At 51.2% G+C, this 26,321-nt stretch overlaps 1 protein-coding gene across 5 annotated transcripts in view; it reads left to right on the forward strand.

Moving 5' to 3' along the window:
* The window catches only part of ST7 (suppression of tumorigenicity 7), a 96,208-nt gene extending 73,360 nt beyond the window's left edge, over positions 1 to 22,848 (forward strand). For 4 of the 5 annotated variants that reach the window (XM_061572866.1, XM_061572868.1, XM_061572869.1 and 1 more), the window contains 4 exons: positions 13,188 to 13,338; positions 18,318 to 18,410; positions 20,810 to 20,949; positions 22,371 to 22,848. In XM_061572866.1, coding sequence (XP_061428850.1) covers positions 13,188 to 13,338; positions 18,318 to 18,410; positions 20,810 to 20,949; positions 22,371 to 22,466 — 480 coding nt within the window. In that variant the 3' untranslated portion in view covers positions 22,467 to 22,848. The remainder of the gene's footprint in view (positions 1 to 13,187; positions 13,339 to 18,317; positions 18,411 to 20,809; positions 20,950 to 22,370) is intronic. The other variant, XM_061572867.1, reaches the window with a different exon arrangement.
* Positions 22,849 to 26,321: the final 3,473 nt, after the last annotated feature.

Consider the following 26,321-nt stretch of genomic DNA (forward strand, 5'->3'; position numbering starts at 1 on the left):
AATGGTGTTTACGGATATAATCCCTCCTGTTTTGGTACAGGTATGGGTAAATCCAGGCCTAGTCAAACACACAGTACATCTTTCCACGCTTTTTCCCCCCCTCCCGGCTTGTGAATTAGAGAACAAGCGTTACTAACGTGTCTCCGCTTGGCCCACAAAATTTTGAGTCGCGCCGTTCTTGATTGGACCTTGTATGAAAACACATTTCTTTGGAAGTGCTTTTTGTGTTTCATTTGTCGTTCCCCTGCTCCTTCGATTAGCACGGTCGGCTACGTACGGTGCGAAAGGAAATTTTGCTGGCAGTACCCACCACCACCACCCCCCTCCCCCCCCCCACACTAATGGGATCTGAATATATATTTTCGTAAAGGTGTCCGACTTCCATCGCAGGTCACTGCTAAGTCGTGTTTCACTCAGCTTCTCATTGGCCATTTGTCACGCTGCCTTTGGTACACTCTGTACGATGGCATTTGCACTTCAAAACAACGTCACGGTGGTTTTAAAGGGACGTCTTTTGTAACGATAAATATTTGTCGTTAACTTATCTCCTGTTTTGTTCTTGCACATCTTTTCACGTTTTGCTCTCAGCTTCTCCGTTTTGTCTTAGTTCCCTTATTGCGTTGGCTATGCCGTAACGGTGATGCATTTTTCAGAGCACAGTCTTTCTCGTCAAACATTCCGAAGACGAGCCTCTTGTGTCAAATGAGAATACCATCTTCCTTCGGTGGTCATTTGTTCGGTCGTATGTCGCGCGTGTGTCGGTGTAAGATGTATTTTTTTTTGTTAGATTATAATTTTTTTTGTACATACCAAGGGGGTGTAGCAGGAATGCACCGTCGTTACAGTGGAAGTGTCGTGGTTGTGTTGGGCCACCTGGTCTGGGACATGGGCAGCACGTGACCGTAGCCTTGCATGCAGGCCCCCGCAAGGCTAGTTTATCTTTCTGCTGCTTTATGGGCCATACTTGTGATGAAGAGGGGCTGGGAAGCCGTAAAGCTGTCTTCTTTTAGGGCACTTTCTCTAAACATTTCTGGTCAAGCCTGTTTATGTCGCTTTCACGACTTAACGTTCGTGTGCGTGCGCTTGTGTGGGTGTGCGTGCGTGTGTCCTCGTCACCACGGGGGGAGCGTGCGTGTCTTCACGCCGCGCTCTGCGAGGAAGCTGCCCGGCTTGTTGTTCCACTCCCCGGGTCTCTTTGGCCGCAGCGATGGCCCTCGTTTCGCATGTGAAACTCGGAGCTCCCTTGAAGGAGGAGGGGGGGAACGTACGTACCAGCTTCGGGAACGTTGAGGCTTGGTCGATGCTGCGTATTGTGTTCATGATACTTCGATTGTGCAAGCGGTTTCAAGGTAAAGTACAGGAGAGCTCTTCACTAAATCCCTGTGGCTCCCCTCCGACAGGTGAGACTGCGTTTGGCTGGTCCGTGTAGGCCAGCTTGCCAAGCCATTGCATGGCCAAAACGGCTCGTGTTCGATTGAACAAGAGCGGACCCAATAAACAGGTGTGTCATCGACCAATCGGGATTGGACAATTTGTGGTTACCGGGAAACGTCGTCTCTGTTGTTCTTGCCAGCGGTGTCAGCTTGGGCATCTGGCGTAGGCTTGCGGATGACGATATGCCCCTGGGTGGCCTTAGTGGCAGTCCCTCTCGAGCCACAACGGGCGACTGCGGAGCGACGCTCGTAGAAATCCAGCGGAGGCAACTGGTGATGATGCATGAAACACGGAGAGTTGATATGGGGCGTGCACAGCTGGTGCGTTGCTCCTGCTCGCTCGAGATCAGCGACCCTTGTGATAGACCCAACGCGGAAGATTACCGGGTTGCGATCTTCCACGAAGCTCATGGTCCACCTTAAACGGCATCCGCAAGAACCATGGCAGCCGCGGATACCTGATGCTAAAATGGAAAGTTAAAAACTCTCCGGTAGTAGTGTGCGACTGTGGTCATCCAGAACGGACCGCAGCACAACGCATAACGACGCAATGCCCCGATCTTCCTCTTGATACCAAGATCTAGGATGGTCATGTCTATGCGACGCTTCTCGGTGGCAGCCCCAACAGTCTGGAACGATATCCCTCTGCATATTCGCAGCATCACCTCAATCGCCTCCTTCAAGAGAAACTTAAAAACTCACCTCTACAATCATGCTTTCGAGCGACTCTGAGCTTGGCTCCGCGCCTCTGAGTTGCGGCCACTACGTCTGCAAATTTGCGCGCGTTACAAATTGAACTATTATTATTATTTATCCGCAAACAACGGAGGAGCAATGATGCACTCCTCCGCTGCTTCCGACACGGTTATCTGGCATGACTACCTGAATGTGAAATTGTAGTCGTCGCTCTGCATCTACATTGGCCGTATGAAAGAAATAGAGAAGGAAGAAGCCACCCATAATACCTGCCTCTGTTCAATGAATCCCTGTCGGCTAGCCTTCTCCAGCAGTTGAAGTGCTCTCGAAATGCACCTAGCCTGGCGCAGTCGTCATGGTGACATCACAATAACTTAATAGCAATGGCAGCTGTTGCAGTTCATGTACGAGAGTGCGCTTGAGTGTGTATTTATATTGCCACAGCGGGAATTTTGAAGTTCTCTAAGTAAACTGGAAGGGGCGATAGATCAATAGTGGTGTATGCAGCGTGACCGGCGTTGGAGAGCTGAGAGCGAGGGGTGGGACTACTGACGGGCCTAGTCGGGAATCGAGCGAAGCGTGATTTGCTACAGCCTTGCCGTCCGTGCACGCCGACGTAAACAGCTCGCAGTTGCCGAGCTGCGCTAAATAATCAACAGGGGGGAAGAAAAACCTTGCACACGCACGGATTCGGTAACACTTTCCGACACGTCATTGTCCTCGTAAGTTCGTGAGTTTAGTGGCTATTTTCATTCTTCATGCTCTGCTCCATCCCTGGCGGTGGCATTTGATCGCGTAGACTGGACACAACGCACGGCGGCCGTGTGTGCCGAGGGCAGGTGCTCAAGGTGGACCTGGATCAATATTATCAAACAGGGAGAGTGTGGATGAGAGCGTGTCGGAGTACCTTTTGGAATTCTGAACTCAAATGTTACCTTACCAATGTGTTTTAGTGCAGAGTTTTTAAACACATTGTCCTGCGGAGGGAGCTGGTAGGAACGTTGGGTTGCTCGGTCAATGGCCAGGGTCAACGGCGCGTGGTGTATTCCGCAAATATGCCCGACTGAGGGCGGGCACAAGCCGTCGTGAGTAGGTTAAATGTTGAGTTTTATAAGGGCACCATGGGATGACCAGCCCCTCCCCTCCCCACCCAGCTCCACCCCTCTCACCCCCCACCTAGCCCCACCCAGCCCCACCCTCCCCACCCAGCCCCTCCCCACCCTCCCCTCTCCACCCAGACCCTCCCTGCACGTACGGACACAATACTCCCCTGTGGGCTGGTGTAACCAGGAGGTTCCTACCAGTATGAATGCGTATTGCCTGCTATGTGGCCTTTTAGAACTATTATCCCCCCTGGCCTCTCTATTAATGTGCATTAAGAAGGGCCATTGCCCGAAACGGTCACCTATTATATATATCGTTTTTATGAAGGCCCGCAGTGTTATTGACGCGAGTATAATTTATTTTGTGGCTGTCAGTGCAGCATTACCATATTACTAGCCTGGATGTGGATCAATAGAGCTGGACATTGAAAGAAATGTAAATTTAACAAAAGCTAAAAAGTGCGTGCAGAAGCGTGTAGAGATGCATGCCTGGAATTGTATCGGGAGGTAAAGAGAGAGGAACACGTGGATCAGAACAAGTTTTTAGAGACGTAATTTTGCTCGTAATGCAGCAGTGGGATAGAGCATGGTCAATGTGATGAAAGATTGGATAGATGCGTGCTTGGAATGTACACTGGGAGACAGAAAGAGGATGAGGCAAAAAAACTAGACATTGTATTGGTCATCATTCAGAACTGGATAGATCGTGGCCCATGATGGTGACGATGACGACTTGGGCATATCCCAGCCTTGACTAGATTCCCTTGCCCATGCAGTTGCAGGAACCTGGGCAGGCAGAACAGGGCACCCCAGGCCTGGTGCCAGCGACACTAGGCCTCAAGCGCGTGAACGTTTAAAATCGATCAATTATTTGGAAAACATCATCACATCACGCACAATGAGAAGATTGTGCAGAGCATGCAATTTGTGCGTGATACCTTATTTATGATGTGTGTACTCCTTTCACCCGATTAATCGTTTTGCTCGGTTGTCTGTCGGGTAAGTCCCCTGATAGCAACGCAGCTTTGCAATCAAATGGAATTCCTGTGGAATCATCATCATCACGAGAGTTTCCGTGATTCCCCTGTGCAGACAGAAGTGCAGACAGAAGTACAGACAGAGAAGGAGGCGGGCAGGGATTATGCAATCTAGATTTGAAGCTTTCGTGACTGCAGGAATCCATCCATACTCTTTGGTTCTTTCGGTAAAGTCACGTAGGTAGAAAATAAAATAAATCACGACACAGATGACGGACGCTTGTGTTGCGCCCGAAACGTCGTGATTTCTTTTATTTCATACCTACGTGACTTTACCGAAAGAACCAAAGTGTAGGGCTAATGCATTTATGCTTTTAATAAAAATTTAAATTTTATTGTACTGTGCATTATTTTCAAAAGATGCTTTTTTTCTGTCTCGGTGGCCTCTCGGCTGGTTATACATTTCATGTTTTTGCATTTACTCTGTGGCTAGTTTAATTATTTTTATAATTACTGTAGTATAACCTCCCCATATCCACAGGTGGAGCCAGTTGGTCTGCCACACTTGGAGTCACTGGTCTGTGGTATTTGCCGATAAGAGAAATGCTATATCCTGTATCCATGCTCCAGCCAGCATTAGGTTGCACCCATGCCTATGTTGGCTGCTCTGATCCATTGGTGGGAATTCCACATTCCTATTGCAAGGACCGGCCTCTGTAGCACAACCGCTGTTGACTTCACGCAAACTGCTTTCTATCTTCATCGAACCGCCGCAGAGAGATGATGAGCTGATTCGAGCCCCCAACTAGGATTTGGTCCGTGCACACACACTCCACCTTCCGGATTGTGGGTCACGTTACCCCACCACAGTGCCACGCAACCAGACAAAAATGTCAGCTTGTCCGCGTTGTCACGTACAAATATGTTTTGCATGGCTGCAGAGCTCTGAAGGATATGCAGAGCTTTCATGCAGGTCACTCGTTCGCCGCGCCGTGCATCATATGCAGATGGCCCACGCACTCCACGGCGTCCATGGTAACGTTTGCTAGCACTCTCCTCGAGGATGCGTTATTGACACGAGTCTTAACTTGCCCATGGTTCTCCACATGGCCTGTCTGCACCCAAGCAACGCAGCTGAAGTCGCCAGTGCCCATTTACAACAACAAAAAAATGCTGTGGGTGGCCATGGCACACGGTCGTATGCCTGCTGTGAAGCACTGGCATTTGCAAACGGGGTTTCTCAGGTTGCAGCCCTGGCCGGGTTTGACCTGGACCGTCGCGGGAATTGACGTCTGTGCTGGCTGGCATGGTTTATGAGAACCATAGCTTTAATAGCGCCAAATAAAACTAAACTCAACTTTTTATTTTTACCAGGTGAGGCCCACTTAGCTTTTATAGCTCTTTTTCAGAAGTGACCTGGCCACAAATGATGGCTCAACAAAGTGGCTTACCACGTGGAAATTTACAGAAGCCAATATACTCTAAACGCGTGATGTTGATTCCGAATGTGGAGATTAAAACCGGAGGACCCGGATAAAAATTCACGCCACCACGGGGAGAGAGAGAGACACGCAAACTCCAAATATACAGCAGGCATCAGGGTTCAGGAATCGGAACCCACGACCTCCTGCAAACCAGGCGAGGTCGTTAACATTTCTCTCCGCTTTAGTACCAAAACGCCTATGGCTTTTACGAAATGACCTCTTGCAGATGCGTGCATTAAAACAATAAAAGTCACACCTGTTACTTTGATGTTGGGGCGGGGATGTGGGGGGTGATCGGGGTGTGGTGGGAGGGGAGTGGAGAACTTTTGAAGAAGGGTGGAGTTGGTATCTGCCCCGGGATGAAGGTAAACAATGTTCTGGCAGTGGAAACTGCGCTTTCTTTTCTCATCCGAGGAGTTTGCCCGGTGTGTTGCCGTTCAAGGCCAATGACCGGGAGTGGCGGTCGGTCGAAGGAGGTGAATATCGCCACCGTGTTCAGGTCTTCGTTCAGCGCTCGACGTTACGGTTGATCGTTCACGGCCGATGATCACCATGGGCATGTGCTGGCCTGATGGCAAGTATATGCGTGTACGAGTTTGGTCAAGTTGCTCATAAATTAGTTTTATGTTTGCGACCGAGTGTAATACATTAATAAAGCAGCTATATCCTTTGGCCGTGTAATTTACTACAGTATAAACAGTTCCGTTGTTGGAAACTAAACATTTTATTTACACTTCAGGCACCAGTAAAATACGTTTTTTTTTGTCTATACAGAAACGTGGATTGGTGTGACCAGGGTCAAAGATGTACAGAGATGATTACATGCTTACGATTTCTAAAAGACCCTCGGTGGGAGTTCGCGTTGCCAGGCACGTTGGCGTACGCACGTAGCCCACTGCGAGACTTGGTGGATCACAGCCGAGTCACATCCGAGCCTGCTGGCGATGTGAGCCAACTTGGAGATGGCAGAACTGAGAATGGTGTCAAGTGGCAGTCTCCCAATCTTATCCACTCATCTCTCTGTGGCCTCTCCGCGTGCGTGCTACGGAGAAGAGACATTGCCCCTGATAAGTCGGGAATTGTGTATGTTACCTTTCGAGGCCACGGTGTTATGGACGGACGTGATGAGTGTTTTATCTGTACTATAGTCGAACAAACCTTTTGCCGGATCGCAGGATGGGATGGCAGGTGGGGAGGGGAAGGACAGTACAGAAAATGTATCATTGACCAATCGGATAGACTTATGAAACGTCCCCTTGATCACGTCATCATTATTATAACTAGTTAAGCAAAGCGTCGGTCTTCATCTTCATATTTAATTGTTATCTTCGTCGCGGTCGTCACTGGCACATGGTCCGAAAGCGTCGCGTTCACGCGCGAGGCTCTCTCACGCTCCTACGCTGCTGCCCCTTGCGCACGCAACAGGGGAGGGGTTTGTCGGCGGCCCTCCGAAATGCCGCGGAAGATGAATGGTATCGGAGAGGGCGCGCACGGCTGCGTGCGCCGCAAACACGTGCGGAGTTGGGTATGAGGGCGTGTGTGCCCGTGACAACATCTCCGGTGTTGTGTGTCAGATTTGCTTCGATAAGAGAGCCGGACCCCGGGACCCCACGCCAGCTGATCGCGCGGCGAACAATTCTGTGGGCACATCACGGGACCTCCCGTGCCAGTGTCAAAATATCAGACTGGGTCTTAGCCTTTCTGGCAATAAAACAGTTGTGTCTTAAGATGTTTAAACACCGAACTGAAACCTTTGTTCGAGGAATCATTATCTGCATTAACCACATATACTTGTGATGCAAGCAAATTACATGCTCTGGTAGTATCTGATGCATTGTCTTTGAAACTGAGTTGTCCACACCAGATAAAGCTGTTTCTGGGGGAGGCGGGGGGGGGGTTCTAGCTGGTTGTCTAACGAGTGGCAGGAAACGTCTCCGTGCGAAAGCTTGCAATGCGACGTCGGGGTGGTAGGGGGTAGGTTGCCTGCACTTGAGAGAGATGCGAGAGCGCTCACGGGGGGTGAGCTGTTGATCCCGCTGTTGCGGTACATCTGGGTTGAGGACGTGATTCACGGCGTCGTCCCTGCGACGGGCCGCGCTCAGCAAATCAGGCGATTTGTCATAACAAAGAGTTATGAGAATACGATTCCCACTGTCGGGTCGGGAACTTTGTGCAAAGCAACAGGAAAAAAATGTAACGTATTTCCAAGTTGTGTTTTTTTTTTTTGAGAGGAGGAGGAGGATGGTCGCTTTGCTTGTTGGTGGTCTGCGCAAGATGAGGTTTGTTACAGTTGGCAAACAGGCGCTGTCTCTCCCGGACCATAACACTGTCAAGCCAGTTTTATGGCTGGAGATTGAGCAGCCCCCCCCCCCCCCCCCATTAACTTCTGACTTGGGTGGATATTTCGTACCCTTTGCCAAATCTGCCATTAGCGCGGTCGCAGACGTTTGTCTGTAAAAAACTCGGCCAAGGTCTCCGCCACCCCCCAATTTTTCCGGCCGGCCGTTATTTTTTGGGAAACGGCACGAGATTCCTCCCTGGCGTCGCACGTCCACGTGCGTGGGCAACGGTGGACGCGTACAGGCAGGCAGGCGAATGCGGTCAGAAGCTGCCTCCCTTTATGAAACCAGGCGGAGTAACACGTGGTTTTAGACACGCACAAAGATCCCCCCCCCCCCCCCCCGTGTAGCCTTAACAGACTGTTGGGGTAAGCGCTGTTAGGCCGGCACGGCACACAAGGGAGGTGGGTGGGCCACACCACGCCCGGCCGCTTTTATTTCCCTCGTGGTGATGTTTACACGTCGCACCAGGTACTCATTTGGGGCTGAGTCGACAAGGACCGGTTCAGATAATCGTCACTGAGCGGGAATCTAACCCGGGTCGCCGGGTTCGGAACGCAGCTCGCTAACCGCTACACTACTGCTACCCACACACAAACGCACGCTCATTCTAAATGTGGAGGGAAATACCGGAGGACCTGGAGAAAAATCCACACGACCACGGTGAGAGAGACACCGCAAACTCCAAATATACAGCAGGCATCAGGGTCGGGATCGAACCCACGACCTCCTGCATACCAGGCGAGGTGGTTAACATCTCGCCGCCTTAGGAATAAACTTGGCCCCTGCCTTAGGAATGTTGAATTTCTACCACTGACTGAGGGCCTCCACCGGATACGAGCAGCACGCCCGGACTCGGTGGGGCGTGGAGACAATTTGAACGTGTGTGGTTTGTGTGTCGGGTTTTGCTTGTTGGAAGTTCCACAGCGAACTGGGGTTTGATTTTTATCACGGAACTTGGCGAGGCGATCTCCACGGTAATTTCTTTCCCACCTCCAAGTCACACTAAGACCGGTCCTCCTGCCAGCAATGTAGCGTGTGGCGGTGGCATGTGTTGGTTTTAAAAAACTATACGTCAAAACTAATGCCCATAACACTTTTTGTCTCGGTAAAATGTCACGGCCCTTTCGACATCAAAGCCTTCACATTTCATATTGCGCATTTCCTTGCACGTACAGTGACACAACAACAACAACAACGATGCTCGGCACAGAAACGTCAGCCCCCGGCTTGTGTGACAAGAGGAGTTTTAAACAGCGGCCTGGCTAACCGAGCCGAGGTTGAGTTCTCGGTGACCCCTCGGGAAGAAGGTCGCCGTCAGGCTCGGCGTGGGTAAGGGAGTCGAGGGCATGGTGGCACCTTTGCTCACGACTGCGTAAACAAAATCACCTCGCCGTACGCCTACCCCCCCAGGATCTGAGCCATACTTGTGTGTTTGTCTCTCTGTTCAATGCATGACCAGCGCAGTGGGCCACCACACAGCGATTTTTCAAGCGGCTTTGGGGCACAGCAAAATGCGCACGGCGCGTGGTTTCACAATCCTTGGACTGCGGCAAAACACGTAAATTTTCCACCTGGCAAATTTCCAAAGTGGGGCCTTCCTTCGCCATGGGAATTGATTTCAAAAGCGTCACAGAGTTCGTGTGGATGCATGGCGGCGCGCTTCTCCCTGTTCCAGTGGTGGAAACTCCACAGTCCCATGGCGGGGGCCCGGCCTATCCACAGGATGAGTACTAATACTATTGGCCGAGCGCCATAATGGGTTGAATCGACCGTCAACCATGGAATTGAACTTGTAAATAGAGTACGGTATTAAACAGAGGAAACAAACCGTTGGTAAAGATCAGTGCAAGGCCGTTTATTTAAAAGTTGTTGGGGGAAAATGTATCCGAATATGTTTAACTTCTTTCGCACCGTACGTAGCCAACCGTGTTAAAATAAAAAAAGTCAAGATCATGACAATTTTGAATCCTATCTGCTTTCCTATGGCTGTTGGAAGCAGCTGACACCGTCATAACTGCGTGTTGAGTCTGGCAATCAATTTGGTTGCACCAGGAGTTGCCTGCTGTATAGAATCCCGTGTTACCCTCCTGTGTTGGCGACAAATACGGCACAGGACACTACACCACACTAATACTACTCCCTTAATACTACACTATACCACACACTAATATACACCACACCGATACAACACTTCACAAATGATTTGGCGATGCCGCTACATTGGCAACGGTGCACAAAATCAGCCAACGTAAAAAAAAAACTGAACATGTTCGTCAGTAACGCCGCGACTTTCACCGGATGTTCGCTATGAAGAAGGGTCAGTGTCCTGAAACATCTGATATTAAAAAAAGTGTTCTCTTCAAGGCGGAGTTGCAGTTTATTTGTTCACACTTCACTCATGCCGACACACTAGGCCATGCGTAGCGTGGGTACCTCCCGATTAGCATGGCCGGCTACGTACGGTGCGAAAGAAGTTCCCACTCACGTACGTACTTACCTCCTGTGTAGTAATAACCATACCATGGACCGTATTCGAATATGTGACAGATTCAACCTCGCCGCGATGGCGAGATGTTCACTGCCTCGCCTGGTATGCAAGAGGTCTTGGGTACAATCCTGACTACGACTCCTGTGTAGTTCGAGTTTGCGTGTTCTCCCCGTGGCCGTGTGGATTTTTCCCCTCCACATCAAAGAAAACATGCATTTCCAGTATTTGGCTGCGAGAAATTTCCGCTTGAAAAGCCACTTCGCTGAGCTGTCATTGGTGGGCAGGTCGCCTCTGAAAGAGAGCCGTATAGCCCAGTGGGGCCTTACCTGGTAGAATAAAAAAATTGTTTCTAGTTTTACATTCACGACAGGGCGACCGTCATCGCCAGCGAACAGACCCAAGAGCGCAGGTGGTTGAGATTAGCCTTCACCGCTGCAAACTCTGATGAGGCGAGAATGCAGAGGTGAGTTGTTGTAGTACTTCTAGATGTGAAGCTTTCGTGACTGCAAGGATTCATATTCTTAGGTTTTTCGGTAAAGTCACGTAGGTAAAACATTAAAATTAATAAAAGTATAAAAGTAAAAAAAAAAAAAAAAAAAAATCACGACGTTTCGGAGGCAACACAAGCTTCCGTCTTCAGGTGGAACCGTCACAGCCACGACAGCTGTATCAAGTAAATTGTTGTAGTACATGCCGGGTGGTGTTTGGCAGTCGTGAGTGTAGAACCGCTTTGTGTTTGCAATTCCTCACCTACCTGAATGTCTTCCCCCCCCTCCCCTTTAGGTTTTGTGCAACCTTGGATGAATGACATACAATTAAAATTTGTTAAAGCAGAAATGTTCGTGAGAAAATGAGCGGTGCAGTCGTCCGTCTCTCGCTCCCTTGTTTGCACAACGTGCGTGTTGCGGCGTGGGCTCGCTTTGTCCTTGCGGTCGTGGCGTGCGTTCGTGACCGTCTCAGTAGTTTACCGCTTTGGTATTTGCATCATCCGTATAGCGCGGGGCTCTCTCTCTAGCACGTGAGGGAAGGTGCTGTGTTGTAGCCATGCCAGTAGGGGGGGGGGGGGCGATGTTGCTGTGTGTGTCCGTGGGGGGCGATGTTGCTGTGTGTGTGTCCGTGGGGGGCGATGTTGCTGTGTGTGTGTCCGTGGGGGGCGATGTTGCTGTGTGTGTGCGTGGGGGGCGATGTTGCTGTGTGTGTGCGTGGGGGGCGATGTTGCTGTGTGTGTGTGCGTGGGGGGCGATGTTGCTGTGTGTGTGTCCGTGGGGGGCGATGTTGCTGTGTGTGTGTCCGTGGGGGGCGATGTTGCTGTGTGTGTGCGTGGGGGGCGATGTTGCTGTGTGTGTGTGCGTGGGGGGCGATGTTGCTGTGTGTGTGTCCGTGGGGGGCGATGTTGCTGTGTGTGTGCGTGGGGGGCGATGTTGCTGTGTGTGTGTGCGTGGGGGGCGATGTTGCTGTGTGTGTGTGCGTGGGGGGCGATGTTGCTGTGTGTGTGTGCGTGGGGGGCGATGTTGCTGTGTGTGTGTCCGTGGGGGGCGATGTTGCTGTGTGTGTGCGTGGGGGGCGATGTTGCTGTGTGTGTGTGCGTGGGGGGCGATGTTGCTGTGTGTGTGCGTGGGGGGCGATGTTGCTGTGTGTGTGTCCGTGGGGGGCGATGTTGCTGTGTGTGTGTCCGTGGGGGGCGATGTTGCTGTGTGTGTGCGTGGGGGGCGATGTTGCTGTGTGTGTGTGCGTGGGGGGCGATGTTGCTGTGTATGTGTGCGTAATCTTAGTTGCTTAAATTCGTGGACAATTTTTTTTTTTACTCTTGCCAATTCACGCCGCGACGCTGATGGCCCTCTCCATTTCGGATGACGCTCCGGGGATCGTCTAAGCCAGTGGTTCTTCTTCTTAACCCGAGGTGCACGCACCCCCTGGGGGAGCGAGATGCCCTTTCTCGGGGTGCGAGAGACGGCCAATTTTTTAAAGGTATATCACGGGCACGTAAGTAACAACTACTTAGTTTCATCAAGCCCTATGTATTTATTAACACGAAACATTTTTTTTTTAAGATTGAGAACCGCGGGGGTGCAAGGCTGCTGTAAAGGTTAAGAACCGCTTATCTAAAATGTCCGCTACGAAGCGGGAATATGGGCGCGGTGGGGGCGGGCGGGGCGTGCGGGCTCGACGACCGGCGCTGCCCGCAGGTGATGCCCGTGCAGTGGGCGCCTCCGCGGTTTCGAACCACGAACCGCGCCGACAAGCCTGCGAACTCGGCGCGAACCGCCGGGGCCACGCGACTCCTTCACGCCAGAGGTCGCAACCGGGTACCCGATACCCGTACCCTACCCGATACCCGGCTACCCGTACCCGGCCGGGTACGGGTAGCCGGGTATCGGGTAGGGTACGGGTATCGGGTACCCGTTTGCGACCCTGGTGCGGCCGGGTACAGGTACGGGTAGGCCGTGAGTCACTGGTGAGTAACCATTTGTCACTCATTTCGGGTAGGGTACGGGTAGGGAACGGGTACCCGTACCCAGCTGGATACGGGTACGGGTACCCATTTGCGACCCTGGTGCGGCCGGGTACGGGTAAGGAATCAAAACCCGTTTGCGACCTCTGCTTCCCGCGACCAGGTCCGCCTCGTCTTGACATTCACGCCGCTGCTCCGTGTCCGGTGCGCAGTATTTGCTGGAGATGAAGAGCCTCATCCTGCCACCGGAGCACATCCTGAAGCGCGGGGACAGTGAGGCCATCGCGTACGCCTTCTTCCACCTGCAGCACTGGAAGCGGGTGGAGGGAGCGCTCAATCTGCTGCACTGCACGTGGGAGGGCAGTGAGTAGCGCTCCTCCGCCACACTCGCTCTCTCCCTCCGCCACACTCGCTATCTGTCTCTGCCGCACTCCTTCCGCCACACTCGCTCTCTCCGCCACACTATCTGTCTCTGCCACACTCCCTCCGCCACGCTCGCTCTCCCTCTGCCACACTCTCTCCCTCCGCCACACTCGCTATCTGTCTCTGCCGCACTCCCTCCGCCACACTCGCTCTCTCCGCCACACTATCTGTCTCTGCCACACTCCCTCCGCCACGCTCGCTCTCGCTCTGCCACACTCTCTCCCTCCGCCACACTCGCTATCTGTCTCTGCCACACTCGCTATCTGTCTCTGCCACACTCCCTCCGCCACACTCTCTCTCTCCGCCACACTCTCTCTCTCACTCCGCCACACTCTCTCTCCGCCACGCTCGCTCTCCGCCACACTCTGTCCGCCACATTTTCTATCTGTTTCCGCCACACTCTCTCTCTCTGCCACACTCTCTCTGTCTCCGCCACGCTCTCTCTCTCTCTGCCACGCTCTCTCTCTGCCACGCTCTCTCCCTCTCTGCCACACTCTCTCTCTCTCTGCCACACTCTCTCTCTGCCACGCTCTCTCCCTCTCTGCCACACTCTCTCTCTGCCACACTCTCTCCCTGCCACGCTCTCTCCCTCTCTGCCACACTCTCTCTCTCTCTGCCACACTCTCTCTCTGCCACGCTCTCTCCCTCTCTGCCACACTCTCTCTCTCTCTGCCACACTCTCTCTCTGCCACACTCTCTCCCTGCCACGCTCTCTCCCTCTCTGCCACACTCTCTCTCTCTCTCTCTGCCACACTCACTCTCTCTCTAAAGAGATGGATCATTCGGCCATATCGAACGTTTTTTTTGCGGCCACGAAGTCGACGTAAATGTTGTTGAGAAGAAAATGGGGGGGGGGGGGGGGGTTACTCTTGGGCGGGGTGGGGGGGGTGTGGGGGGGTTGCCTCTCGTGACGCGTCACCATCCCCCTTTCTTGCAAGCGACGTGGGGTTTTTTGTTTTAGCTGTGACATTCGCAGGAGGTAGTGCAGCTTATTGGCAGTTTTAGGTGGTCTGGCTTGGAAGCTGGCAGTGCTTCGGCAACAGGATCTTACTCCATGTTAATCAATTTAAAAGACTACAAAGCTCAATGTTGGTGTCAAAAGGAGGATGCTTGTGGCAGGAGTAACGGCCGTGTGACTGGATGGGCCAGACACCCGGACACACCTTGACTGCAACAAAGCAGCTATCGTAGCCGCTTCTGGCACGCGGAGAACACTTGGAATTTCACGACCCGGCAAGTTAAGCGACCTGGGAGTTGAGGATTACAAGGTGGCAAGACAACATTGCAGGCGTAATTGCACGTTGGCAGCGACTGGTGGGACCTGTGTGCAAGGGGAGTTTGTGGGGGGGGAGGGTGGCGGTAGGAGGGGGGAGCAGCCCACCGAGACGGGCGTTGGAGTGGCAGCCGAGAGTTGAGTGACCAGGGGGGAAGCCCTCAAGCTCAACTGGTGGGGGTCCTGTAGGAGCGGCCCTTGGGAGGTGGTCAGGTTGTGGAATGTGGCAGTGGGGGGGGGGTGAGAAAGCTGTTGGGTTTGGTTGTGGTGGCATCTGTGACATGAGCCGTGATGACTTCTTAACCTTGACCTTGTTTGTTTTTGCTTGGCCCTGTTGCTGTTGGCGATGTCAAAATGAACGGGTCGGTGTTTTCCCGACCTCCGTCGTCCCGTCCCGCTCCCCGGGTTTCGTTGGCCGCTGTCGTTGGGGTCCCGTCCCCGTCGCCCACTCGGCGAGCGGTGGAGCATGACGGACAGCCGGGTGTTAGATCGCTCGATGTGTACGTCCGTGTGTGTGTGTTGAACTTCTTTCGCACCGTACGTAGCCAACCGTGCTCATCGGACGTGCGGGTGAAGGACAACAAACTAAACACACAAAAAAGCAGCACACATGTGCAAGGAAAAAGAAGCGAAATAACTCGGTAGGCTTTACCTGCTAAGATAATGATAGTTTAGTTTGTATCTGTATATATTTCTAAGCGATTTGCTTACCTTTCCTATACTTTGCCGCCCCTATCGTGTTTTTGTTTTGTTTTTGGTTGTGACGTTCTGACCTGCCCCTACTGGGACGTCTGTAAAAGAGAGAGAGCTTTACCACTCGTCATGCTCCTCCCGACTCTGTGCGCTCGGCTGGAGAAGACACTCTGGCTCCGTGTGGCAGACTGCTCCTCCGTTTTCCACTAAATTAAGCATGTCAGTACGGTGGCCATGCCCGCCCCGGCAGTCTGCCACTTGTCGCGCAGTAATTAATCAGTCTGTTGCCTTCGGTCGGAACGCGAGAGTCCGACAACCCCCTTGTTGCAGTCTCTCTGTCATGCATAGCTCCTGTTTCAGACATGTTAAGTCAAACCAACCTACCTACCCGCCCGCCCGCATGCATGTTTACATACTTGAACGCTGACTGGAGAAATTAATTTCCCCGAGCGCAGCCCCTTTGTGGCTGTAGCCGTGCGCAGGAGGGCTGTTGGTGCCCTGTCGCACGACTGACGCCGCTGTTTGGCGTTGTCCGTCGTGAATGTTCACGTAGGGTGTCGCTCGAGGGCGGATGTGCTCAGCCATGTGCCTCTCTCGTGATCATCGATGCTGCCCCTAATCACCATTGCGTGCCGCGTCTCTGAGCTGATAAAATAAAAAATAAAAATTGTTTCCATTTTAAATAATGCATCGCACGAGATAGCTGCCGTCCCGAGTAGCGCGTATCCGCGCATGAGTGAATTCAAACCTCACGATGGAGTGAATTTTTGGTAGATGCAGGTCAGCCGCGTGTACAGTGCCAAATGGCACGAGGCTAATCCGTCGCGAGGACGTACGTACGTGTACGTTACCGGAACAGAATCGGAAGTAAAATGCCACGTGGGAGGGCGTGCGCCGGTCGTGCCGCCATGCGGTGTGAGTACAACGTCTTTAAAAACAACGGGCGCAACTACGCCTACTCTGAACGAAGTTAAACTCCGAGCCGCTTTGCGCGTTCCGACGTTCAGCGATGAACGGAGGGGGCACCCACCGCCCCGCAACTTGCAGACGTCGTCGGAACGGGGAAAGGCGCGGGGAGGGGGGGGGGTAAGAGAGCGGCTTGCCCGTGCTGCGTTTCCAGTGGACACGGCACGAGCAGGGCGCTTGCGAGCGCTCTCTCTCGTGTCAGACACCACACACCTGTGCGAGCTGCCCCGTTGCAGGCCATCGAGTAACCTAGCCGGGGCAGCGGTGCTTTCAAAGGTTACCCTCGACGGCGCTGGCTGCGTGCGTCCCGTTGCTGTGGGCGGGGGGCGGCTTGTGTTGCGTGCTTCGGGTTATTCCCTGCACCGCCGAATAGCGCGGTCGGCTACGTGCGGAGCGAAATAAGTTCAACGTGTTGGGCACTGCTGGGTAGCTGTGTGGCATCCGCAGGGTCTTCATACTTTCTGTGTGTGTTATGCAAATTACCATCAAGACGTTAAAATCGCAACTTTTTGGAGACAATTTCTGTCATATAATTGACAAATATGTGTTTATTTTGCCATCGGAATACATTAATTGTGCGATTTTTTTTTACATGTGTCTACAATTCATATCGTTATGGTTGCTTCCATCATGTGGTTGACAGACACGCACTAAACTCTGCCGTGCACATTTCGAGCTGAAGCAACCGGTTGTATTAGTTCCACTCTTGTGCCGTTTTGCCCTCCATCCATCGTTGTCGTCATTCCCAGGCAGTAAACCGCAAAATAAGAGCGGCGTTTTTTTTTTCTTCCCGCTGCCAAATATTCCGCAGTTAATCAGCCGTGCGGGTGACTGTGCCAGGCGACAGCCGCCCGTCTACATGGTTGTCCTCGCCACTCCGTGCGCCAATGTTTTCATTGCGCATTAACCCACTTTGTGGCCGCTGTGGGTTGCTGTGCGGTTCCTCTACCGCACTCAGGCTCTGGGCACCCCCAGGGGAAGGTGGGCCCCGTTTGAGTTTCACAGCCGATGGTACCGAGAGCTACCGCCGGTGCCCATCTGTCTGTAGCCTCAAGTTTGTAAACTAATAATACCCATAAATCACCTTTTCTTTACACATCACGGCCCAGTTTGTCCTTCATCGCACAAGACTTTGGCAAACATTCCTGGTGGCTCAGCCGCAGGCCATGCATGCCTGCCACAGTGCACATGCCTCCTGAACCCCCTCCCGAGTGCCGACACCTGATAAATACACCAGCAGCCCGCGCACTCCATCCCCTCTCCCCTGCCTCCTCACCCACAGCTCACCCCGGCCGTGCACACATTACCGAGGTCAGAGTTCGCTGGCGGAGCCGAGCACTTAACACACGCGTGAGAAGTGCGCGCGGGGATGGCGGCCGTCCCAGGTGTTACTACCTGCATTTTGTTTTTTTAGCTCGTTCCCTAAAAAATATGTGACCCCACCGCAAGCTGACCCGGCCCGGCGCGGCGCTTGCCAACCAAAACGTGGTGCCCCCCCCACCACCCTCCGAAGATTGCGTTGCGCTTCAGCGGCGTGGTGATGCAACGCGGGGTGGGGGTTGAACAGTGGCCTCCTCCGGTTCCTCGACACGAACCGCCGTGATGGACGCTGGCGTGGGTGGCGGCTGGCGCTGTGCTGACGCTCGCACGTCTCACAGCGGCGGCAATATGCATCCGAGTTTTATTTCCAGCGTCTTTCCCTGTGGGGCGCGTGCGCGTGTGTGTCCTCGCCTAGTTCCGCATTGGTTTCTGTCGGGTATTGGCCAGAATATGCCAATGCTGCAAAATGACACGCGAATCATTCAATTTGGGTTGCATTCACCCCTGGGCTGCCATGTGATGCTATCCGTATTATTGACGAATGTATTAAGCTTGTTTTATTGTATTAATTGTGCCTGTGCGCCGCTGCAAATTCACAGCAGCAGCAGCAGCATCACCCAATGGTAATTTGTACTGACTCTCTGTATTATCTGAATGTCTGTTGCAGCATTTCGAATGATTCCTTACCCACTGGAGAAGGGGCATCTCTTCTACCCGTACCCCAGCTGCACTGAGAGTGCAGACCGAGAGCTGTTGCCAGGTAAACACCGCAAGTCCCTCGCGCCCGTTGCCATTGCTTCAGCAGCACCACCGGCGTGTTGGATAGCAATCCAATTTACTCGCACGGACTGACCCCAAAGATCTATCAAGAAATCGTAATATTGGTCGCGAAAGATACACGCATTGAAAGCCAACCCTATATCCACTAAATGTTTCCGTGACCTCTAATTGTAATTGTGCTCGTAATCAATCCGAACATAATCTGCCCGAGCCGACTTTTACGCTACAGGGAATGTTTTGACTTAACGTTGATTCATGGTTCGTGCAGCATTTTTCAATTTCTCACGTGGACGCAGTTTTGTGTTTGCTCCAATTCGTTTCATTGGCGAGCTTTTATTTATTTTGTTTGTTTCTTCTTTAGTCGTTATGTTGACGCAGGTCAACCTCTGCAAAGTGAGACTCAATCCTGGTCACTTGAGTTGTCACCTCTGCTTAAACAAATATACTTTAAACTTGACGAAAGGTAACCTTGCAGCACCTGGTGCTGCAAGTTGTCAGGATGTTGCCCGCACCGTTAACCCGAGGGAAATAACCCCCCCCGCCCCCCCGTCACAATTTGCGTCAAACTGCCGCCTACGCGAGCGGAGGGCAGGAGACGTCAACGTTGTTATTCGCCCAACAGCCGTGCTCGTTCCGAACAAGGAACAGGTGACTTCCCGTCTTTGGCAAACGGTCCAGGGGAAATGTCCGTGGGCACAGGAGGACACGCGTGAGCGTGGCGTTTTTTTCCCATTGGGCATAAGCTGCCATCTTTTACGCGCAAACAAAACGGCAGGTATTGTGGGGCATTTTTTTTTGCCAGTATGAAAGTACGCAAAATGAGAATAGGTTTTTACCCTTTCTGGCAAGAAAACAGTCGTGTTAAAATGTCCAAACACCAAATAGAAACCTCTTGCGAGGCATCAAGTCTGCGTTAACCACACGTACTTGTGGGGAACAAACACCCACTGGTAATAGAAGCATTGTCTCTTAAACTGATTGACCTACGCCAGAGACAACCTTCTTCATGGCCCAGTCTCACCAGAATGAGATCAGAGAACGCCAAAAGGTGAACACTACGAAGACATTGCAAGTGTCAGAGTATTTATAGCTTGGATTGAACAGCTACAAGTCATGGGGACTTATTTCTTTGTTTGAACATCTTAACACATGTTGTTTTATTGCCAGAAAGGGTAAAACCTATATTCTTGTATTTCTAAATTACAGGTAACTTCCTGTTTTGTGCAAACAGTACAGGGGACATGTGCGTGGGCACAAGGGGAGTTTTCCATTGAGCAGACTGCCATCTTTTACACGCAAGCAACATGTTACGCGGTTGCATTGCAGGAGTTTCGGGTTTAAGTTTCCCCGATAGATTCAAGTTCGTTCTGGGTGGCCGTGGCTTTGAAAGGTGATGATTTGCGCCGCAGGGAATTATCAACATTTAGCAGCGATTTAGCGTGAATATATGTCTGAGGTTTCTTCCTTTTTTCGTCTGATTCAGTTTTTTGTTGTTGTTCTGATTGCGTTCCTTTATTGCCGGACTGTGTTTTTGTTTGTTCCTTGCTATCGTACTTGCGGTGACCCAGGTCAGCTTCTGCAAAAGAGACTCCTATCCCTGGTCTTCCGAGTCCTTGCCTCGTTAAACACAATACACTTTAAAATCACTCGTTAAACAAAATGCACTTTAAATCGATGTAAATCTCTCGTTAAACCGGCGATGAACTTCAGCCCAAGAACCCAATCGTCAGCTCATCCGCACAGATGCTGACCGCACAATCGCTTCATATCGCGCCTGCTCTATTGTGCCTGCGTCTGCGCGTAATTCCACGTGTGTGGCCTCGTATGTTTGCCTATGTTTGTGCTTGTGTTTTACAGTAACAGTGTGGAGCGGTAGTGTAGCGGTTAGCGCGACTCGCTACAAACCTGGTGACCCGAGTTCGATTCCCACTCCCGGCCATCACCATTCCCACTCACGGCCCAACACCAATGACGATTATCTGAAGCGGTCCTTGGCCTCCCCTAGGTCGACTCGCCTCAAATCAGTAGTAGCTGGTACGGTGGGGAAATGTCCAGCACATTGCAGATAATAATATTAATAATCATTAAATAAAAGTACAATGTAATTGCTGTTGGTCAAACATCTCTCAATGCAGGACCCTCGTGAAGAACGAAGGGTACGGTTCTTCGCTGCCGTTGCGTGACAAATGAAGGGCCCAAAAAAACCTTCACCATGATCAACGTCGGGCGCGATAAGCCTCCTGCGCATTAAACGTTACTCCCGAGCGAGCGAACGAACGCACGCCTCCAGACGCGTGGCTCCTGCCCTCGCAAGAAGCGCAATTAAGCGTGTGTGTGTGGGGCGTGCGTTGCCGCCCCGCGCCCCCGCGTGTCTTGCAGTGTTCCACGAGGTATCTGTTTACCCGAAGAAGGAGCTGCCGTTCTTCATCCTCTTCACAGCGGGGCTGTGCTCCTTCACCGCCATGCTCGCCCTGCTCACCCACCAGTTTCCGGACCTCATGGGAGTGTTCGCCAAGGCTGTGAGTCCTCCCGGCACGCGTCCACCAGCGCGTAGCCCCCTCGCGCGTGGCGAGATGTTAGTCACCTCGCCCGGTATGCAGGAGGTCGTGGGTTCGATCTTGACCCCGATGCCTGTTGTATAATTGGAGTTTGCGTGTTCTCTCTCCCTGTGGTCGCGTGGATTTTACTCCGGGTCCTCCGGTGTTTCCCTCCATGTCTACAAACGTGCGTTTAGCGTTATTCGGCTGCTATAAATTTCCACGTGATAAGTCCCCCCACTTCGTTGAGCTGTCATTGCTGATAGCCTGGTCGCTTTTGAAAAATAAGAGCTGTATAGCTCTGTGGGCCTTACCTGGTCAAATAAAAACTCATCTAAAATAAAGTTATCATTTAGTTTTAGCTCACCGTGCACACGTGCGCCGTCAAAGATAACCACCGTGGTGTTCATTGGCAGAGCAGGCCCACCGTGCATCAGCGGCGTCGTCGTTCAAATTTACCAAATTGAAAAAATTATCGCTTGGGTGGGATTACACACGGCGATCGTCATCGCCCCCCCTCGCCTGCTCCCCCTGACAGGGAGACCAAATGTCCACTCGCAGGCCGGTCAGTGCCGGATGAAGGTAGTGCACGAGGCCTGTTATTTTATGTTATAAAGGGGCCCTAAATAAAATAAAAACACATAAATATTAAAACACACAAATGTTTTACTTGCATTGTCAAGTAATTGTATTGTTTCATTTGCTATACAGCCAGATAATAGGACAAATCGCTCACCTTAAACACCCAGTCGTTCATAAAAGTTGAAGGCGGTATAGTACTATAGTAATAGAGCAAGTGCAGAATCACTGAACCGGAATTGATAGCTTGAAAGCATTTAGCGCGGGGCCCTTGAAAGTGCGGGGCCCGTAGCATCATATGTAGCTACTTGTGTAGCTCCACAACTAGCTACATACATGTGTAGCTACATATAGATGAGTAGCTACATATGTAGCTACTTTTGCTCCTAGGATAATCCGGCACTGAGGCCGGTGCCAAGCCATCTAGCGCCGCACAGGGACAACTGCCGCTTGGGGGGAGGAGTGCTCTTGGAATTGTTTGCGATGAGATGTGACGACCAGTGCATTGCATTGCTAAGGCGTGTAAGTGCCATTTGAATGCAAAATGTATTATTATTAAGTTCACTCTGATACTGGAAGCAGTGTCACCTGTTGGCGGGGAGAGTGGAAGGATTCGGATTGGGTGTGGCCACACACACACACAAATTCCCGTGATTACTGGAGGCTTTAGCCGATTTATATATATATATATAGATATCATAAGTGCGTGATGCATTTAGCAACATGTTGCACGACTTTTTGGCGGCGCGTGTTCCCTGCGTGCTCATTCTTGCGCGCGGTTGCGAAAACGCCCGATGGGACCGCGTGCGTTCGTCTCGTTGCAGTTCTTCAGCACATTATTCGCGCCGTTCAACTTCATGGTGGAGAAGATCGAGAGCTTTCTTCCGTCCAGCCTGTGGCACCATCTCACTCGGATCTGACCACGTAGGCGGGAGGGGGGCGCGTGGGGGTGAAGGGGTCAGGCGGGGGGGGGGGCGGTGGTGGGGTGGGGGGGGCGGCCCTCCGGCCCGAACCGGCCTGGCGACGGCGACCACGGGGCAGGCCGCCCCCGATTTGTGTGACCACACTCGCCTGGGACGTTTTGTGAACGGCCTCCACCGACGAGGAGAATTTCTCAACGCAGATGAACGACGGCAGCGGCGACACCCCCCCCCCCCCTTCCTTTCCGTGATGGCGGCGCCAGCGAGCGAGCTTGGAACGGAACCGGTGGTGGTGGTGGTGGTGGTCGTCCGGGCATGCAGCAGCTTCTCAGACTGGGCTGGCTTGCCACACGTGCCCCTCCCCCCCCCCCCCCTCTGACCCCCCCCCCCGCCACCCGCTTCTTCACCTTTGGACAACTTACAACAATAAACAATTAAAACACACATTGGTTACTTCTGAAGTTACCTCTAGCTTGGAAAATGTTGAAATAAAATTTGCTTAAAAAACTGTTTTAAAGATTGTGGTGGCCGTTTTTATTTTTGCTTTTTAGCGTGCAGTCTCCACGAGTAGAGAAACTAAGTTGTTACGTAACGCGGCAATGTTCGTTTTTATCAACATCCCTGTAGGAGTTTTGAGTAACTTTCCTATCGCACGTTTTATTTCATATGCGAGTCTCATGGACCACTGTAGCCATCAGATTCACCCAAGGGTCTCATATTTAGTTACATGGTACTGTGGCAGACTACTCTGTCCACCGTTTACCCCCCCTCCTCCCCATCTTCCACTCTAAGATTCGTAAAATGAGTGTACCGCATCCGGCATGTCAACAACTGTTGACATCCGGGCACCTCCGGTTAGCATGGTTGGCTGCGTACGGCGCAAAATAAAAATCAACGCACATGCGCACAGCAGTTTCTGCTTGGGCAATCGTCGCACTCCTCCTAAGGGGAGATTCATGCCCCCCCAAGTCACTCTTGCGGAATCACTCTCTCTTGTGTCTCCCGAGATCTCGTCTGGTGAAGCAAACGAAGCTATCTTGAGGGAGCTCTAGCGATGGGACCGTGAGTGGAGAGGCTTCAACTGTGAGGGTAGAGGGGGGTATGAGGCAACTTTAACAAGGATGCACCCTCACAACAAGTTGTATGAGGCAACTTTATCAAGGGTGCATCAACAACAAGTTGTATGAGGCAACTTTCACAAGGATGCATCAACAAGTATGTATGAGGCAACTTTAACAAGGATGCATCAACAACTTTTTGAGGCAACTTTATCAAGGGTGCATCAACAACAAGTTGTATGAGGCAACTTTCACAAGGATGCATCAACAACTTTTTGAGGCAACTTTATCAAGGGTGCATCAACAACAAGTTGCATGAGGCAACTTTCACAAGGATGCATCAACAACTTTTTGAGGCAACTTTATCAAGGGTGCATCAACAACAAGTTGTATGAGGCAACTTTCACAAGGATGCATCAACAACAAGTTGTATGAGGCAACTTTAACAAGGATGCATCAACAACTTTTTGAGGCAACTTTATCAAGGGTGCATCAACAACAAGTTGTATGAGGCAACTTTCACAAGGATGCATCAACAACTTGCATGGGGCAACTTTAACAAGGATGCATCAACAACAAGTTGTATGAGGCAACTTTAACAAGGATGCATCAACAACTTTTTGAGGCAACTTTATCAAGGGTGCATCAACAACAAGTTGTATGAGGCAACTTTCACAAGGATGCATCAACAACTTGCATGGGGCAACTTTAACAAGGATGCATCAACAACAAGTTGTATGAGGCAACTTTAACAAGGATGCATCAACAAGTTGTATGTATGAGGCAACTTTAACAAGGATGCATCAACAACTTTTTGAGGCAACTTTATCAAGGGTGCATCAACAACAAGTTGTATGAGGCAACTTTCACAAGGATGCATCAACAACAAGTTGTATGAGGCAACTTTAACAAGGATGCATCAACAACTTTTTGAGGCAACTTTATCAAGGGTGCATCAACAACAAGTTTTATGAGGCAACTTTCACAAGGATGCATCAACAACTTGCATGGGGCAACTTTAACAAGGATGCATCAACAACAAGTTGTATGAGGCAACTTTAACAAGGATTCACCCTCACAACAAGTTGCATGAGGCAACTTTAACAAGGATGCATTAACAAGTTGCATGAGGCAACTTTAACAAGGATTCACCCTCACAACAAGTTGTATGAGGCAACTTTAACAAGGATGCATTAACAAGTTGTATGAGGCAACTTTAACAAGGATGCATTAACAAGTTGCATGAGGCAACTTTAACAAGGATTCACCCTCACAACAAGTTGCATGAGGCAACTTTAACAAGGATGTATTAACAAGTTGTATGAGGCAACTTTAACAAGGATGCATCAACAACAAGTTGTATGAGGCACCTTTAACAAGGATGCATCAACAAGTTGTATGAGGCAACTTTAACAAGGATTCACCCTCACAACAAGTTCTATGAGGCAACTTTATCAAGGATTCACCCTCACAACAAGTTGTTTGAGGCAACTTTATCAAGGATTCACCCTCACAACAAGTTGTTTGAGGCAACTTTAACAAATGATCAGAAAGAAGAGTCACTCGTTCGGACAAATACAAAAATTTGCTCTTTTTTAAAACTTCATATATATTTTTTTAATGTGTTCGCTTGAGCAGCAAGTGACGGCACGGTTGTTGCAAGCAATTACGCAAGAGGCGAGGAAGGGTTTGTGGCTTTGGGTTAATCTGCCCGGCTTAAGAGTGAACAGTTGTTCTCCATTAAAGAGTGGATGGTTGTTCTCTGTTAAAGGAGGTCGTGGAGAAACCGTGGGGGAACCATGGAGATGAGCTCGAAATCCCAGCGGGGGTGCTCAGAATAACTGCGATCGATCATGCCAGATCGCAGCGACTTGCGTCATTTCTAACCGGGGGCCCTCCTTTTCGAAGCGACCTTCAGATTGCAAAGCTGAGTGAGATTTAAGACCCCGGTGGGTTCGGGTAGATTTTGGCTTAAATGTTCGCCCATCGTTAAGTTGGTAGATTCGGCTGTCCTCTGGCAACGTACTGCCCCGAATCGTTGAGCCCTCTTGGGTGGACTGCGATTGCCCTCGGATGTCACGGAAATGTGGATGAGTAGCTCTGTGCCGATGGTTGGCCGCACACGCCACCAGAGTGCCGTGTCACCAATGGGGAGTCCCAAGTGCGTGGCCACAATTTGGGCAAAATTTGGGCAAATTCGGGGCAGGAGATGTTGAATGCGAGGCACGACGTGTCGGCTGGGCAAGGGGATATCAACCAAGTGGCAGCCAAGGAAGGGAACGTGCTCAAGAGACGTGTGCTTTTGCACAGGTTCTTGTGGTTTAGTTGTTTTGTGTGTGTTTAGTTTTGTTGCCCTGCTCCCGCACCTACGATTAGCGCGGTTAGGCTGCGTACGGTGCGAAAGAAGTTCAATATGCATCCACTACACTATACACTACTCCACGAAACTACATTGAGAACTCATTTATTTAGAGCTGCTGTTTGTGTTTAGTTTTTTGTCCTTCCCCCGCACCTACGATTAGCGCGGTTAGGCTACGTACGGTGCGAAAGAAGTTCAACACGCATACGTGCGTACATTACAATTAGGCAGGCGGCATAACACAACCTGATCCTAATTTATATTTACGGGAGCGCGCCTTCGCTAAAGGTTTGCTCGACATCGTTTTTAAAATTTGGTATAAAAAAAACACCGGTGACAAAATAGAATTATAATAAAATTTTAAAAATTTAAAGCACGACTGTTTCGATCGCTAACACAGGCGGTCGTCATCAGGAAAGGCTGATGTGGTTTTGGTTT

This window comes from Lethenteron reissneri, chromosome 51 (genome assembly GCF_015708825.2).
Source record: "Lethenteron reissneri isolate LAM-NWPU_2019-01 chromosome 51, ASM1570882v1, whole genome shotgun sequence".
In the NCBI taxonomy this organism is placed as follows: domain Eukaryota; kingdom Metazoa; phylum Chordata; class Hyperoartia; order Petromyzontiformes; family Petromyzontidae; genus Lethenteron; species Lethenteron reissneri.